The sequence below is a fragment of the Anas acuta genome, chromosome 9, assembly GCF_963932015.1.
Source record: "Anas acuta chromosome 9, bAnaAcu1.1, whole genome shotgun sequence".
Taxonomy (NCBI): Eukaryota; Metazoa; Chordata; class Aves; order Anseriformes; family Anatidae; genus Anas; species Anas acuta.
In genome coordinates, this window is record NC_088987.1 from 20107145 (window position 1) to 20122716 (window position 15572).

General features: G+C 40.1%; 1 protein-coding gene across 6 annotated transcripts in view; it reads left to right on the plus strand.

Annotated features, from left to right (window-relative positions):
- The window catches only part of PXYLP1 (2-phosphoxylose phosphatase 1), a 70421-nt gene extending 63172 nt beyond the window's left edge, over positions 1-7249 (plus strand). For all 6 annotated transcript variants that reach the window (XM_068691735.1, XM_068691736.1, XM_068691733.1 and 3 more), the window contains 2 exons: positions 2206-2345; positions 4911-7249. In XM_068691735.1, coding sequence (XP_068547836.1) covers positions 2206-2345; positions 4911-5842 — 1072 coding nt within the window. In that variant the 3' untranslated portion in view covers positions 5843-7249. The remainder of the gene's footprint in view (positions 1-2205; positions 2346-4910) is intronic.
- The last annotated feature ends 8323 nt before the right edge of the window (positions 7250-15572 follow it).

Below are 15572 nucleotides of genomic sequence, written 5' to 3' on the forward strand. Positions count from 1 at the left end.
GAAATTAAAAAAAAAAACAAAACTTTTTCCAATTTTCTTGTGAGCAACATCAAAAAAAAACAAAAACAGATCACTGTTCAGGATGAAAGTCCAATTAAAATGGCAACCATCTGGGGCAAAAATGGATTGCTGAACTGTTTCTGATTTAGTTCTGCACGAGAGTAAGGAGGTGGCTGTGTACCTCTGCCTGTGTGTGGATAACACAGAACATTTCTTCAGAGAGGAGAGATGAAAAAGGAATAATACAGTATTCAACTGGGGTGGGGAAAGATAGTCTTGAAGTACAATGTTACATGTATTGTTGTCTGGGGACTGAAGTCATGCATTTTCAATTATTTGTCAAATTTAAGTGTTGACTTTTAACAAATGAAACACTGCTTAGGTGAAGTTCTGTTGTGACAGTGGGGTCAGATTCTTTATTATTATGATTATTTTCAGTTTAAATCCCTCTTGATTGGATTGTTTGGAGCATTTTTTGCGTATGCCATTTTAAGCACAACCATACACCAACAAACTGGAGTTGATCTTGTATTTGAAGGCTGCAAAACAGTTTAGGAGGTCTTAAACATGCTTTCAATGGCTTGGATTCTATTTCAGTGAGTTAACCTGGACTTTTTGCTTGTATCCTCTTTTCCAATTGTATCGTTTCCTTGCATTGTGGGGGCATTTACAGTCAGTTGTTGTTATTACTTTTGCATTAAAATCAATAAACTCAAATACAGGGGTGAAAATCCAGCATTCTCAGGGCAAGGCTATGGAGCTCAGCAATAGCCTTTTCTTCCCAGTCTCTATCAAGCTGCGTCAGGCAAGCCAGCTTTCTGCAATGATTATCTGTGCGTGTGCAAAAAGGGGCAAAGTGGTCACATTGCTGCATTGTCCTGCCAAGGACCGTGCCGATGACATGCCATGCTGTCTGGGGCACTGGCCAGGTACAGAGGTTTCTTGGTACTCTGTGTTCCCAGGTTCCTTGGGTCATTGCTGAAGTGTCAAATTAGCAAAGGCTCAAAGTACTGTTTTTTGTTGTTTTGTTCTTTTAAGGTGTGAAGGAGGCATTTTAAAGAGGCAAATATATATATATGTATGTATGTATATTTTTCGCATAACATTCTTTTTAGCAAATCCTGTGTTTGAGGAACAATGCAGAAATGAAGTTGTGTTATGTGCTAGGACTATGCAGGGGGGTGGTTCTGCCTAAGCTGTGCTTTTTTGCTCAGAGGCAGCGTTGGCAGTAGGGGAGACGGAATGGATGTTTATGGAGTGCTTGCACAGGGGCTTGCAGCGTAGTGGATTTGAAAAATTTTGTTGCCATTAATGAGATGGTATTCACGTCTGTAGTCAGAAGTCTGAGTTACATTCGCAGAATGCAGTTTGATCGTATGGGCAATTTTAATTACTGCTTTTGAAGTAGTATGTATTCAACAAGGTTGAATAAAATTGACAATTTGGTATTGCTGTTTCATCAGATTCATCGCTTTATCTCTAATTTTCTATAATGTTTTATCAATTATCAACCATGGAGGCTGTGTGAATTAACTATGTTAAATAGTCCATAAATATTTTTTTCTTAACCTAGGACATAGTTTGATTTAATCTTATCCACTTAAGGTGTCCAGCAGTGCTGGACTCTTTCTTCTTGGATAGTAGTACAACCCCCAAAATAGTGGGCTCTATTTTCAGTTGGTGCCACTGGACACTACTTTGCAGGTTTTGTGTGATTGAGGAGGCTACATGCTTTTCGATTTGAAGCTTGAAGTCTGAGATTGTAGTCAGCATTGTATGTCACAAAACTTGAGAATTCCCACAAGATCGCCTACTTACAGTACTGGTTAGTTGAACCCCTTTAGATTGTTAGTGCTTTTGACTGTGTCATTAAAGAAACTGGATGTTTGTTCTTTTTTGCCCCCAAGGATTTAAATTTTAAAAAATCACAAAAGTGTTACTTAATTCAAAAAAAAAAAAAAAAATTCTGAAAGGTATCATAATTTTAACATGCCAAGACATGTGTTTCCCCATAACTCTTTGGTATGAAGTGGTTAGATTTCTTCTGCATGCCTGCAAAAGTCTTGAGTAAGAGCAGATGTTGTCTCAGTGGGAAATAACATCTCACCATGAAATTTCTGAGCTGACATTCTTAGAATATTTCACTCTTTGAGCTGTTTTTCCATATGCTTTTGGAAGTTTTCACATTTTGGTTTACCTCTTTAGGAAACCCTCTCATCCTCAGCTGGAAGCTTTCATCAAACACATGTCCAAAGGGTCTGCAGCCCAAATGGATGGTACCCTCAGCAGCCTGCCTCGTTACCCTAGCCATTCCTTCTGCGAGATGGGAGAGCTTACGCAGACGGGTAAGTTTCCACATCAGCTTTACATTTCCCTCTGCTCTGTAAATACAGTCCACTTGAAACCATCTCTCTTATTTTTCTTCATATTGAAATAAATGCTTTTCTGTGGGAAGCCCCTCATATTGGTCATAGCCTAGGTTTTGCTGGGGTATGAATAAAGTATTAAACTCTACCAGAAAAGTAGTGGCAGTTCTAGAAACTGAGCATTATCAAGTAGCCTGCCTGTGTTCTGTTACAGATTGATCACCCTTGACGTCTTTTCTAACTTTATTTTTAACAAGTTACAGCAACTTTCATTGATGTTGCCCTCCACCACAAAATTGCTTTGTCACCCGTGTGAAAAATGACATTACTCGATCCCTCCTGAGGAAGACCTGGTAATCTGATGAGTTAGTGAGTCAGAAGGGCACTGGAACACTTGGTTGCCAGTTTTCATTTGTGATGTGACTGTGTCCACTGCAAGAGATTCATATGTAGCAGACAAATTTGAAGGTTGTATTAGGGAAGGAGAATAACTATTTTTAACATCTGGTGCTTTTTGCTTTTTTTGCTTTTGTTTTTTTTTTTTCCTCCTTAGCTTTATACAAAGTTTCAAGAGCATTAAGGAGGCTGAGCTGATATTTGTTGGGCTGCTGGTTTCTGGCCTCTTTATGTATATTTTTATCACAGGAAAATGGAGTTTTTCACTTATATCTGTCATTCCTGATGAACTTAGTTATTGGGAGAAAGGGTAGAAATGCCAGCACTTAAAGCTTTGAGACTTCCTCAGTACTGCTGAGAGAGAGGCTGCTGACCTCTGCTAGTGAATGTGTGCTTCATGCAGTCTGTCCACACCAAGAGAGCAGGGAGATGGGAGGTAACTGGAAGTGCTGCAGTCAGGGAGAGGAGCGTGTGGAAGGAAGCACGTGAAGAGCTTGGGTTTTTGTGGTGCTGGGCTGTTGGGATTAGTGAAAGGGACAAGGGGGCTGGGACTGGAGAGGCAGACTGGGAGCAGGGCTGTGGTAAAAGGGGCATTTGGGAAGGATCTGGGACTGCTGTCAGCAGATGATGGAAAATATGAAGGGAACAAAAGGTAAGAATGAGAGAGGTATAGAAATAACTCCTTAAGAAACAGATTTGCAGACGTTACACAGCTCAGAGTTGTTCATATTTTCTACCCAGAATAACCAGCTGAACTGATAGAAGTCAAAGTCAGTGTATTTGGTTGCTACTCTTCTTCTTCTTAATGTATTCACTAGTGCTTCAGAAATATCAAGTGCTTGCCCATAAGCATGAAGAAATATAACGCATGCACAACTGGACAGAAATGTGATTGTGAAAAGGGTTAATCATATGTTGATTTTTCTCTTCTGTTATGTATATGAAACTTGCATTAATGGTACTTTTATCCTGCACCTTTTCAATTTTAACATGGGTCTGTTCCGTTTGATCCCACACCTTGCTGTTAGTCTATTTTTCTAAGTACACTAGTGACTGAAGGAGCATATTGCAATGGATCTGAGTAGTCAACAGATTTAGAGACCAGACAGAATGAAATCAGTGTTGAAGATATTGGGGGTTACTACCATTTCCCTCTTGCTAGTTGTCTTTCAGAGATTCCCCTATATTTTTGAGTCCAAAAAATGCCTGTCAAATCCTCATGTTCTCTTGCCCCTCTAGAGGAAATACCTGTTAGGCATCAGTGTTAAGTCTTGCAAACTGACCTCAGGAGGCGTCTTGTGAGATTGCTAAGTAAATCCCACTGACTTAGCAGGTTGCATGTGAAACGGGGTTCATCACTGTGCACAGCTGGACTGAGGTAGTATTTGGGACTCCTATTGCCTGGAGAAATTTATACAAATGGTCTGGTGTGTAAAGGGTTCAGATATGTTTGTTGGCTGCTGTGAGCCAACATATATACAACAATAATACAAGCAAGGTGTATTCTGGAGTAAGGGTTTTGGTGTGGGAGAAGGATATATGCCCTCCTCCATTCCAGCTGGGGAAAGCCGAAGCATTAATAAAGAACTCCCAAGCAATTTGCATACTTCCTGAAGGAAGATGGGGAAGCCTGATGCCATTGCCACACCTCACCGTACAGTTTTATGAGTTTGTACGCTGGTTTACATTCTGTGTATTCATTTCCTGCCTGCTGGTACTTCCATTGCCTCCTATAAATGCGCAGGGAGCCCAGCATTCACGACCTGTCTGGAAAGCTGACTCAGGTGCAGTCTGGATCTACTGTCATAACTGTGCTATTTTTATAGTCATGGTACATCCATTTAGTCCTGTGTTTCTAGTCCAAAGAACAAATATTAAACTGCTAAAGTTGTAAGCTAATTTTATGGAACTAGCTTTTTCTATCTGCATGTTAGATTAGCTCCTAGAGTCCAAGAGATACTGAAAGAATAGCATGTATCTCATTTCCTGTGGTTTTCATAGTAGTTGAGCACGGGTGAAGTCCAGTTCATGACTTTTTAACTAACCATGCATTTAACAGTAGGACAATAACTGTATTTTTATTTCCTCTAAAACTCAGAAGAATGTAATCATGTGTTTTAACTAATAACAATTAAAATTCTCTTTCAGGCGTTGTACAGCACTTGCGAAATGGACAACTATTGCGAGAAATTTATATAAACAAACATAAACTGCTTCTGAGTGACTGGACAGCAAAACAGCTGTACTTGGAGACAACGGGAAAGAGTCGAACCCTGCAGAGTGCGCTGGCGCTGCTCTACAGTTTTTTGCCAGATTTTGACTGGAAGAAAATTTACATGAGGCATCAGTGGAGCACCATTTTTTGTTCTGGAAGCTGCGACTGTCCTATGCGAAACCACTACCTAGAAGAGGAACAGCGCAGGCAGTACAGTTTACGGGTGAAGAACAATGATTTGGAGAAGATATATGTGGATATGGCCAAGATAGTTGGCATTCCCACGAGGCAGCTGAGAGCTTCTAACCCAATAGATTCTCTCTTGTGCTATTTTTGCCACAATGTCAGTTTTCCCTGTACCAAAACTGGCTGCATTGGTATGGAACACTTCAAAGTAATCAAAAGACATCAGTTGGAGGATGAGAGAGAACGACAGGAAAAGAAACTTTATTTCCTGTATGCACTATTGGCCACTCATCCTCTTCTCAACCAGACTGTTAATCGGCTGCAGCGTATTGCAGAAGGCAAGAAAGAAGAAGTATTTGTTCTTTACTCTGCACATGATGTCACGTTGTCACCTGTTCTTAGTGCCTTGGGCATTACAGAGGCCAGATTTCCACGATTCGCTGCCAGATTAGTTTTTGAGCTGTGGCAGGATGGGAAGAGACCCAAAGAACACTTTATCCGCATCCTGTACAATGGTGCTGATGTCACATTCCAGACCTCATTTTGCAAGGATTATTATAAACGTTCCAGCAAGCCAATGTGCCCACTAGAAAAATTTGTTAGCTTTGTCAAGAGGGATATGTTTTTAGTTTTTAACAGCACTAGTTATTATGATGCGTGTCGTAGAAGACCACTGTAGGCAAGGAAAGTGAAAATATTTAACTTCTGTTTAAGTGAAAGTCTGTATTTCGGTTGAGGCACAGTTTGGTCTTGTTGTTTCTTGTACCTGTAAGTACAAAAGGATGTTGCTTGAAACCTTCTTCAAATAGTTTTATTTTAATTCAAACTGTAGATGGTCTCCAGTAGAAGAACAAATATTGAGGGAGTGCTATGTCTGTGTGTGCTCACATATGCTGTGTTAACTGTCATGAACCCGATAAACCACATGAGTTACTGTAGCCTTGGACTTTCTCTGATAGACTGAGAGAGCACAGACTGATTTTCTCTATATTCCAGAGCAATACTTGGATACCAGGAGTTTAAAAACAAGAAAAATCTTTTTTTTTTTTTTTTACCATCAACTTTCAATCATTTTAAGCAGCTGTATCAGGATATTTATAAAATTCCAGGCATCTGTGTTAAACCCCTTGTAAGATATTCTTAAAGCTCCCTACTCAAAAGAAGCATTTTAATATTTAGGGACAGGTCTTTAAAGCAAACTGTTTACCTGTGCATACGTACCTGAGCATGTACAAATAAGTGTGTGCCTTTTTGACCTCACAGACCTACAAATACTAGACTTCCGTTACCTGTATCAGAGAAGGGTGTACTGGAAAATGTGTGCAAAACTCTATTGATTGCACTTTCAGCACTTTGAATAGTTCAAACACAATCTAGAAATATGTAAAGGTCTTGTGACAATGAAGTAGATAGCAAACACTAACATTACTGCTAAATCTGAGTGGGAAATTAGCATTATAAATCAGTCTTACAGGGAAGTGTTGGGCTCTTTCCCATTGTGAACGTGCTCAAGCTGCCGCGCTATAAACAAAACAGTTTTAGGAATTTGATATAGTGGCTGCTTGAGACAGCTTGGCTAAACACTAAGAATTTTGTAGCTGACTTAGTATTTTTATGGACTAGGAAGCTCTTATTTTGTATGATCAGACTTGTACATATTGCACTGTGTGTATTTATAACACAGTAGAACTTTCTTACTACATCAGTTTGTAAAGAGCTGTGAAAAGCTGACTTTTAGATGTTTTTTTTTCCCTTGATCAGGATGTGCAGACTTAAGTATAAACTGTCTTTTATGGGTAACTTGAGCAACGAGTATGTATGAAAACTTGTATTCAAACCAATTTCATCTCTTTAGGAGTAGTAAGTTGAGAACCAATTTTTAATAGACGCTATAGAAATTTTATAGTTCTGGAGGTTTTTTACACATCTAGAAATAATTTAGTCTGTGACTTGTGATTCAGTGGTGCTAGTTTATCAAAGAAAGCGTAATTAAGCATAGGTTCTCTAACTGTTGGTATTCCACTCTCTGTTTTCAATGCTGTATTTGAACATGTTTCTTTAAATAAAAATTTGGGGACTCTTTGTATACTCGTGTGATATATTTATTCTGACTTCCTTAGCTGTTAGCAATAACAAGCTTAAGTGTATTTCGTTAAGCTGCTTGTAGTGCCAATAACTTCTGCTTTGGCTCACTGTAGTGCTTCATATGTTCCGGTTCCCAATCTGAGGAGAAGCAGGTGAATACTTCATCAATATCAAATTAGAAATGACAATAGCAAATTTGGGTCTGCTTTATCTCATTAAAATGTATAACTTCTGAAAAGGTTTTCTTTTTGTCTATAACGGACTGACTGTAATCATTGTGATTGTGTGCTGGAGGGCAAACAGGAAGAGAAAATACTAAAGTTGAGCTTTCGTATAAATTGTGAACTAGATCATTTGTCTAAAATAAACATCAAATGCTCCAAAGAATTTGAGAGCTGTCTGCAAAAGGCAGCTCTAGCTCTTCAGAGTGTTACCTGTTGAAACTCTGATGCTCTTTGGTGGCCATTTATAGGAATGATGCTGAAGTGCAGAAAATGTTACCACAGGCATGCTATTGGTGTTTCACATCTGTTCTTTAGCAGTTTTGAATCCTTAACAGCTTCTGCAGATGCCAGTTTTTGTACCTTCAAAAGCCTGAGGTAGAAGCAGCATCACTTCATCATCTGAAGACAGACCATAGAAGTGTTTTGTTTTCATTTCCCTGTGCAGAAAAATTCCCTTTGTCTGTTATAGGGGTTTTGAGATGCAGCCGTAAGCTGGAGTGTACGTGAGTTTGGATGGATTTCTTACTTTAGAGCTCAAAGAAGCCCTGAGATGCTGGATATTGATGGATACTGCAGCTGTTCCCCATACCGAGCTTTTCTGCAGGACAGCAAAAATGCACTGATTGCCATACTCTTGCCAGAGTTTTCTTTATCCTTGGAGGATAATGAGAACTGATATTTCATTTCTCATTTCTGACTTTCTCAGCTTTGCTTCTTTTTTACGTGTAAAATTCTGCTATGTTTAAGGAGGTGGAAGTGTTCAGTGCAGTGCTGATGTGCAGTCCCGTATTTTGCCTTCTGTTTCAGTTCTGGTAGTTACAAAAGCTTCAGTTTTAAATATTCCCTCAACGGTGGGAATGCCAAATTACTTGCTTTGAGCTCTCATGTTTTGTATTTTTTATTTAGGAGAGTCTGAGAAGGCATCTAAATGCAAAATATTTGGGTGCAAAGTAGTAACACAAAGTTATCTGAAAATGCTGTCGGAGAGATTTGATGAAAGAAAGAAATAGGGTGCCCTCTCGTGGAGTTTCTGTTACACATAAATGGTTTCATGTGAATTAACCAAGGGGAAAACAAACAAACAAAAAAAGACACATGTATTTGCTCTGAAATTGCAACACAGTGGAAAAGTAGAGTTAACAACAGGTAAGCTGCAGATGGCTTTCATCCTGCAGACTGAAAAAGAGGCCTCAACTTTCCACTCTTAAGTGGACAGTTATTCATACAAGATGCTGAAAACCTTGTGGGGTGAAGTGGGGATAACAACAACTGTGACAGCTATTTTAAGTAGGTCATGTTGCTGAACCTAAGTGTATTCTCCAGGCCAGTACAGCTTCACTGCCCCGTGTATTCCATTCAGCCCTACTCTTTTCAGCAGAGTGAATTTTGAAGTTAATAAAGCTGATAGTGTATGGGATTATAAAGCAGAATGTTTCCCTGACAGTTTGCTGTTTTGGTCTCTGGTGGTTTGGTTGCCTTGTGGTTTGATTTCTTTCCCTTTTCCACATGAAAGGAGCCATGCCACGTGTGTGTGCTGTGTCATTTTTCAAGTAGGTGGGATATGACAGGCTTTGAATTGCACAGTCAATATCAGTTCCACTGCTGCCTTGGAAGCACAACTGTTCTTGACAGTATTTGGACTCTTCCTGCAGAGAACTTAGGTTTAAAACAATTGAAAGAAAGAAAGAAATAGAAGAGCCAGTTAGATTCTCTCTGATCTTTTATGACCTAACAGTAATGTGGATTTATGGCATTTTATTTACTCACTTTTTTATCTTATTTATGGCATAAATATGTAATGAGATGCAGCAATTCAGAACATATATCTCAGGTAAATGAATTCTACTTTTTTTTTTTTAAGTTTCCAGGGTGGTAAACTGAGGCACAAGACTTAGTACACTGAGGGACAGAGCTTTTTGACTGCTTCTTCCATGCAGTCTCTAGCTGTTCTAACAGAAGCTAGCATGTAGTCAATGCCCCATTTCCCCCTCTCCCTTTCTCACATCACAACTAACATTATAATCTTTAAAGCATGAGAACAAATCAAAACAATGGCCCCTATCTCTCTGTGGTAAGCTTCAAGGTATCATACAACTGAAATGCTGTCTGCTGTGCATGTGAGCAATGGATTGCTGTGTTTCTTACCAGGATTTTCTGTCTTTCTGTGGTTGATTCCACTGTCACCAGCACTGTAATATAAGTATTGTTCATACTTTTGATGAGATGTTTTTAGTTAGCATTCCCTTCCATGGAGCAGGATGAATGTGAATGTTTTACCTATCAATGGTGTCTTTCCCTTGACACATTGCAATTAGTTTGTGTATTCCTTGTTAGAGACCACCCATAGATTTATTGATGGCAGTGTGTTTCAGCTCTTGATTTTCCCTTTAGCCTCACTTTCCCCTTGGATAATTAGGGAATAGCCATCCTTTCCTCCTCCCCAACCCCTCCAATTTCTGAGAAATTTGTGACTAGTGTCACAATACAGTAGAAAGACTGGCATCCATAGGGATCCATCATGCATCAGGCCCAGCACATTGTGTCTATGCAGTTAGGCTTGTCCTGTGCTGGCCCACAGCCTGACTTCTGAAGCCAGAAGAGTCAGCTACTGCTGCAGAGAAGAGAAGGGGGAAAATCCTCCTCTTATCCTTCTGCTAGGCAGTAACCAGTGCAGGTTGCACTGCTGAGCCATTTCCAGGCAGGTGTTGACTTCCGAAGGAACACCCCCTCTGAGGTTCTTAAAAACACTGACTGAAAACCAAATATATTAGATCTGACATTTAAACAATTGGCTAGCCTCACTTACTTGGCTCTTGTTAGAGGTTGTACAGTATATCGAGGCGTATTTCTTACCATTGACCTTAGATCATTTCTGTAAACACTTCTAGCATAAGTATCCCATGTCTCCCTTGCCAGGGCTTTTGTTCACCCAGGGCTTCATTCACAGCACAGAAACTGAGAATACCATTAAGCCTGTTGTTTCCAAAATTCCTGGACAGCCATTTTCAGAAGTGATTTAGCCCTACATTTAAGCTATTCATTTGGGATGCCCTTTGGGGGGGGAGGGGGGGGGGGAGATGTGTGGGGAGAAATTCTTGTCAAAAGCTCTTCATATACTTATACTAAAAAAAAAATATCAGGAAATAATAATAAAAAAAAGAGTAAAAGTTGATATCATTTGAAATCTAAGACAGTCCAGAATTCATTCTAATATATATATATATATTTTATTTTTTTTGGTGGGGGGGGTAAATGTTTGTGTCAGTCTTTTAAGTTGTCATTGAAAATGGTCATTGGGGAATGTGGGAGTGGAGGGGGGTTTAAGGGCTGAAGCTGTTGCTGCTGAAGGCCCTTCCACAACAGGACAAACATGATAAAAGTGGAAATAGCAGAAATAGAAAATACAGTCTCTCTTGTTATACTCACATGAATCTGCCCCGGAGCAGGTACAACAGGAGGCTGTTCTAAGAATACCAAAATCTCATCTCAGTATAAGGCCGGTTTAAATATTGCTTTTACTGATCCTCAGTGTTCACATCAACATTGCCAAAGAAGCAAAGCCTTTCAATGAATAGAGAGAGGAAAGGGAATGGAGGAGACAACAGGTGGATTTCAAGTTACAGATTCCAGATGTTCATCTGGATCTTGAGCCAAGATACAATCCCCTTTTCACTGCAGTCGAGATATTTATTAGGTTATGTGATAAAGGGCTCATCTCTGTGAACACACAGGAGTATAAAACAAGTGAGGAACCCCAACTCCTCCTGAAACAGCACACTGTTCACTGATTACTCCCAAGTCGGGCACAGGAGAGGGATTAGCCCCATTGTCCAGACGTGAAACCATGAAGTCAACAGAAAAGACTCTGTAGAGCACCTCACTACCAGAGGGGTGTCACTGCCTACTTGGGGTACGGGCAAGCAGAAGAAAAGCATCTTTGGATTGTACAAAACCTGTTGTGGGATGCATAGGGCAGGAACAAAAGCTGTTGAAAAGGAGGAAGCAAGGTTATTTGAGGAGGAATGAGCAAGAGAAAATAGAGGAGAGAATAAAGGGACAAAAAGGGTTAGTTGCCTAAAAAGAGTTTGCTGGTCAGTACGCTTGTTTGGTTGTGCCCTGTGCCTGATCACTGCAGTATGTCCTGTCACTGTATTAAGCTCCAATTCTAACCATTTTTTTTCTGGATGAGGGGACTCTACTCTGTGTGCATGTGAGGCCTACACAGTCCAGGCAACTGGTTTGAGGACCATAAGTCGTAGGAGCCTGCATGCCTGAGGTGTCATCTCCTGATGAGAGCAGAGGTCTGCAAGTGGGCGCGGGCACACGGGGCGTGAGGTGACCGGGACATTCAAGGGCCCAGGGCCGGCAACTGGACAAACGGAGGGCATGCTGTCTCGCTCCTCTGGGACTACTGAAGCTGGCAAGTCCAAACTTTCAAATTTTGGAATCCAGAGTGTTCTAAAAAGTGATTCTGCAGATTTAGAAAAGGGGAAGGATGGCAGTAATAGTGATAAAATTGTTTCTTCCCTGAGCAAGTCTGCCTCAAAGTGGTGAGCAAAGCGAGGCAGCCAGGCCTAGTTTCTGATGAACTGGTATCAGTCTGCTGGTTTCTAACTTCACTCTCCATTTTGAACTGGTTGCATATTTAATATTCTCCTTTGACAATGCTAGTTACGACAGGCTTTTGACCAATTCAATGTCTCCTCAATTTTAAAAAAGAAAACAAAACCCCTTAGTAAGTAACAGGCCTCAGTGTACCTCTTCTGCTACATTCCTACAAGCATAATTCAAGCAACAGAAGGATAATTAATGTCCGCTGACATCACTGGCTGTCAAGTGGGCCCCAATAATATCTTGAGTGTGTTCTTATTCCTATCCCAAGCGCCAGAGAGGTATCTTTTTGCTGAAACCTCTTTTGTAGGCATTTAAATGATGGCTATTACACAGTAATAGAGCTGGTGTGAGATGACACTTGTCAGCAATTACTGTGCTCTCAGCTGTGTTCCCAACACTTTAGACGCTAACCCACAGTTAAGTAGGTTTATGGAAAGTTTTACCTGTTAATTAACAACTTCTCCTTCCGTCTGCCATGTGGTAATTGGGTTTTTGGTAAGGAAGAACATTAAAATGCATCAGCTTGCAGAAGAGCGATAAAAATATTTTGCATTTAATAGGGGAATGGAACCAGCCAGACGTTCATGCTGAAGTGGTTGTTGTAAGGAGGAAGGCAGCTAGCTTAAATACACGCAGATAGACAGGGCTCGTTAATTGCAAGGGCTTATTGTGCCTCTGTGGTGCTTCTGGCAGTGCACGGGAGTTCTGACTGGCAGGGAACGGGAGTTAATGGTTGTTGCAATACCTCTGTGTCCTGCTATTTCTGTGAAACCATGGGATAGGATTGAAACTTCCCTCTCCATGAAGGACTGACTGCTTGTCACCCTTAATTTTTGTAAACTTTCAGCTATTAGGCCCATGGTTTCCCTCAGGGGCAGCACGGGGCCTGTGCTGTGAGGGGCCTCTGGTGCCTGAATACCGCTGGCGTAAGCCCCACCCCACGGCACCATTTCCAATGGCCATGGGGTGACAGTCACCTGAATGGAGGAGCTGCAGGGCACGTGGGGAGCTGCCAACATTTGAGAGAGTGAAGTAGAAGCTGGCCTTGGGCTGGACTGCAAGACCCCAATGGGCTGCCGGGTAGGCTGATGGGGTCCAGGCCCACCCACCCCTCTGCCAGGGCTTCCAGCATCACTGTAACCCTGCAGAGATTGACACAGTCTTGTCAAAGAGCAAAATTGGGGAAAAAAAAAAAAAAAAAAAAAAAAGCTACAATCAACCAGGCTTTAATTTTCATGTGTCAAACACATAGTAAAAGAATGTCTTAATGGAGTACATTACAAAGTTGGCAGCATTTAAGTTGTGAAAGTAACAAAACTGAGGATTCACAAAGGGAGTTGGTGTGTTTGTTTGCTCACTGAGCATAAACAAAATCTTAGCACCTAAGCAGCTACAATTTATGGTAAAAAGTATGATTTATTATTTATTTTTTTATTTTTTCTCCTGGAGAGCATCTCTTATCCCAGAGAAGAGAGATCTCCCCAGAAGATATTTCTTATTTATGACGTGACTGCCACCCCAATCAGCCTTTTTGCTTCCTCCAAAAAATCTGGATGCAAGTTGAGTTCATGTCCAGTGTTGATGTTGCACCCCCACTGATTTTTGATCAGCTGAGAATTTTTCTAATGTATCTGTAGAGAGCATAAACCAGCACTGTCACACTGTGATGGAATGTCATCAGCTTCCGTAAAAATTTACGTTTCCTTATAAATGTGGATATATATTTCATCTGACTTTGGCGATCATGAAGGTACTTTGGTAGCTGTGTGGAGGTCTTTGGGAACAGAAATATTACCGTTAGCATGTGAATGAAATGAGAGATATGAAATGTCAAATATGGGAACTGGAAACAGCAGATGCAGGGAATGCTTTATGTGAAAGCTCAAAACTGAAATGTGTCATGAAATCCATTTGAATACTTCTGGATGTTACACTTGAAATTTAAAAAAGAAGTTGGTTTGTGGTTAATTTGTGGATGTTTCGATCCACAAATGCAGTGGTGGGCTTCGTTAATAAATGGTTTGTTGTGAATACTTTCAGCTCTAAGTGCAATATGAGTCATTTACTTACTGCTCTGGAATGGGAGATGTACTGTTGCTTTAGTTTCTTTTTAAAATTACATCTGTTTCATCAGTACAGAATCCAGGTCAGGTTTTCCTACTCCTCTGTGCTTTTAGATGATGAATATAGGTAGGATGAAACCATAACTTTATCCTAATTCTCTTAAGCTTTCAATTTACCATGGAAACAGTCAAAATTTCTCTTCACTCCTCAAGCTCTCGAGCACATTTCAATGTATTATTTTATCAATATGAAGCGGTGTTAAAAGAAGTAATCAAAATAACTGGTGTAATCTTTGAAGATTTCTTTCCTATCTACATTTATTAGAAGTGACTCTATGGATAATTTAAAGAGTAAGTGTTATGGAGGTTATACCAATTAAAACAAAATGTAAATATTTAGCAATAAAAACAACAAACAGTCCTCAGTAACTGCTCAAGGTAAGTGGGCAGCTAATGAATAAATACTTGTCCTTTGATTTCTATGTGATTATTCCACTTTCCATGTCAAGAGAATATTTTCAAACTGATGAAACAAGGCAGTTGAAACAGAATCTGACCCCCCAAATATTGTTTAAATAAAAAGTCTAGGCCATTGGTCTTTTGGTGAATTTCATTAATATGGAGGAGTCCAGAAACTCTCTTATAGCCTTCCCCTCAAGATTTTCTGCTCAAAGTGTGTTCCTTTTTGAGGTGTGGTATAACAGGATAGCTCCTGCTGTTTTGCCAAATTCTGTGCTTAGGATGACTGGCTTACTAGATGAATAGATGATCTTCAAGGTCCCTTCCAACCCAAACCATTCAATGATTCTGTGAAAGGGAACCGGAGCCAAGAAATATTATAGTCCTGTGGACTGCAGGAGAGACTCATGAGGGAGGAAAGGATGGTATACTAAAGAAAAGGTATCGGCTATGAAACGTGTGGAGTAATCCTTTCACTTTTATCAGCATTGCTAAGATATTATCTCAAGTGGTACATTCAGTTTTGGAGTTGCAACCTCAAAAACAATGGGAAGGCTCAAAAATATGATTGAACAACCTGGAGTGAGATAGACTTCAGAGTCAGGGGAGAAGGATTTAAACAAATGCAAAAAATGGTAACCCTGAAAATGAAGGAAATAATCTTTTCCTTATGGTTAGGACAAGACATAATTGTCCTAACAAATAATAAAAACAAAATAAGACTGAAATTGGGCATTTAAGAAAAAAAATTGCAGGAGAAAGCCTAGCAAAGTGGGGGAATGGATTGGTGGGATGGGGATGGTGAAGTCACAGACCTTCAGTGTCTTCAGGAACAGGGATACAAATAAAATATGTCCCTGGCAGCATCAGTTGATTTTGTTTTGCAACTAGGAGATAAATCACCAATTTATCTCCTATATCTCTCTTTCATCCTTTCCTTTTTCTTTGATTCTCTGAAAATATG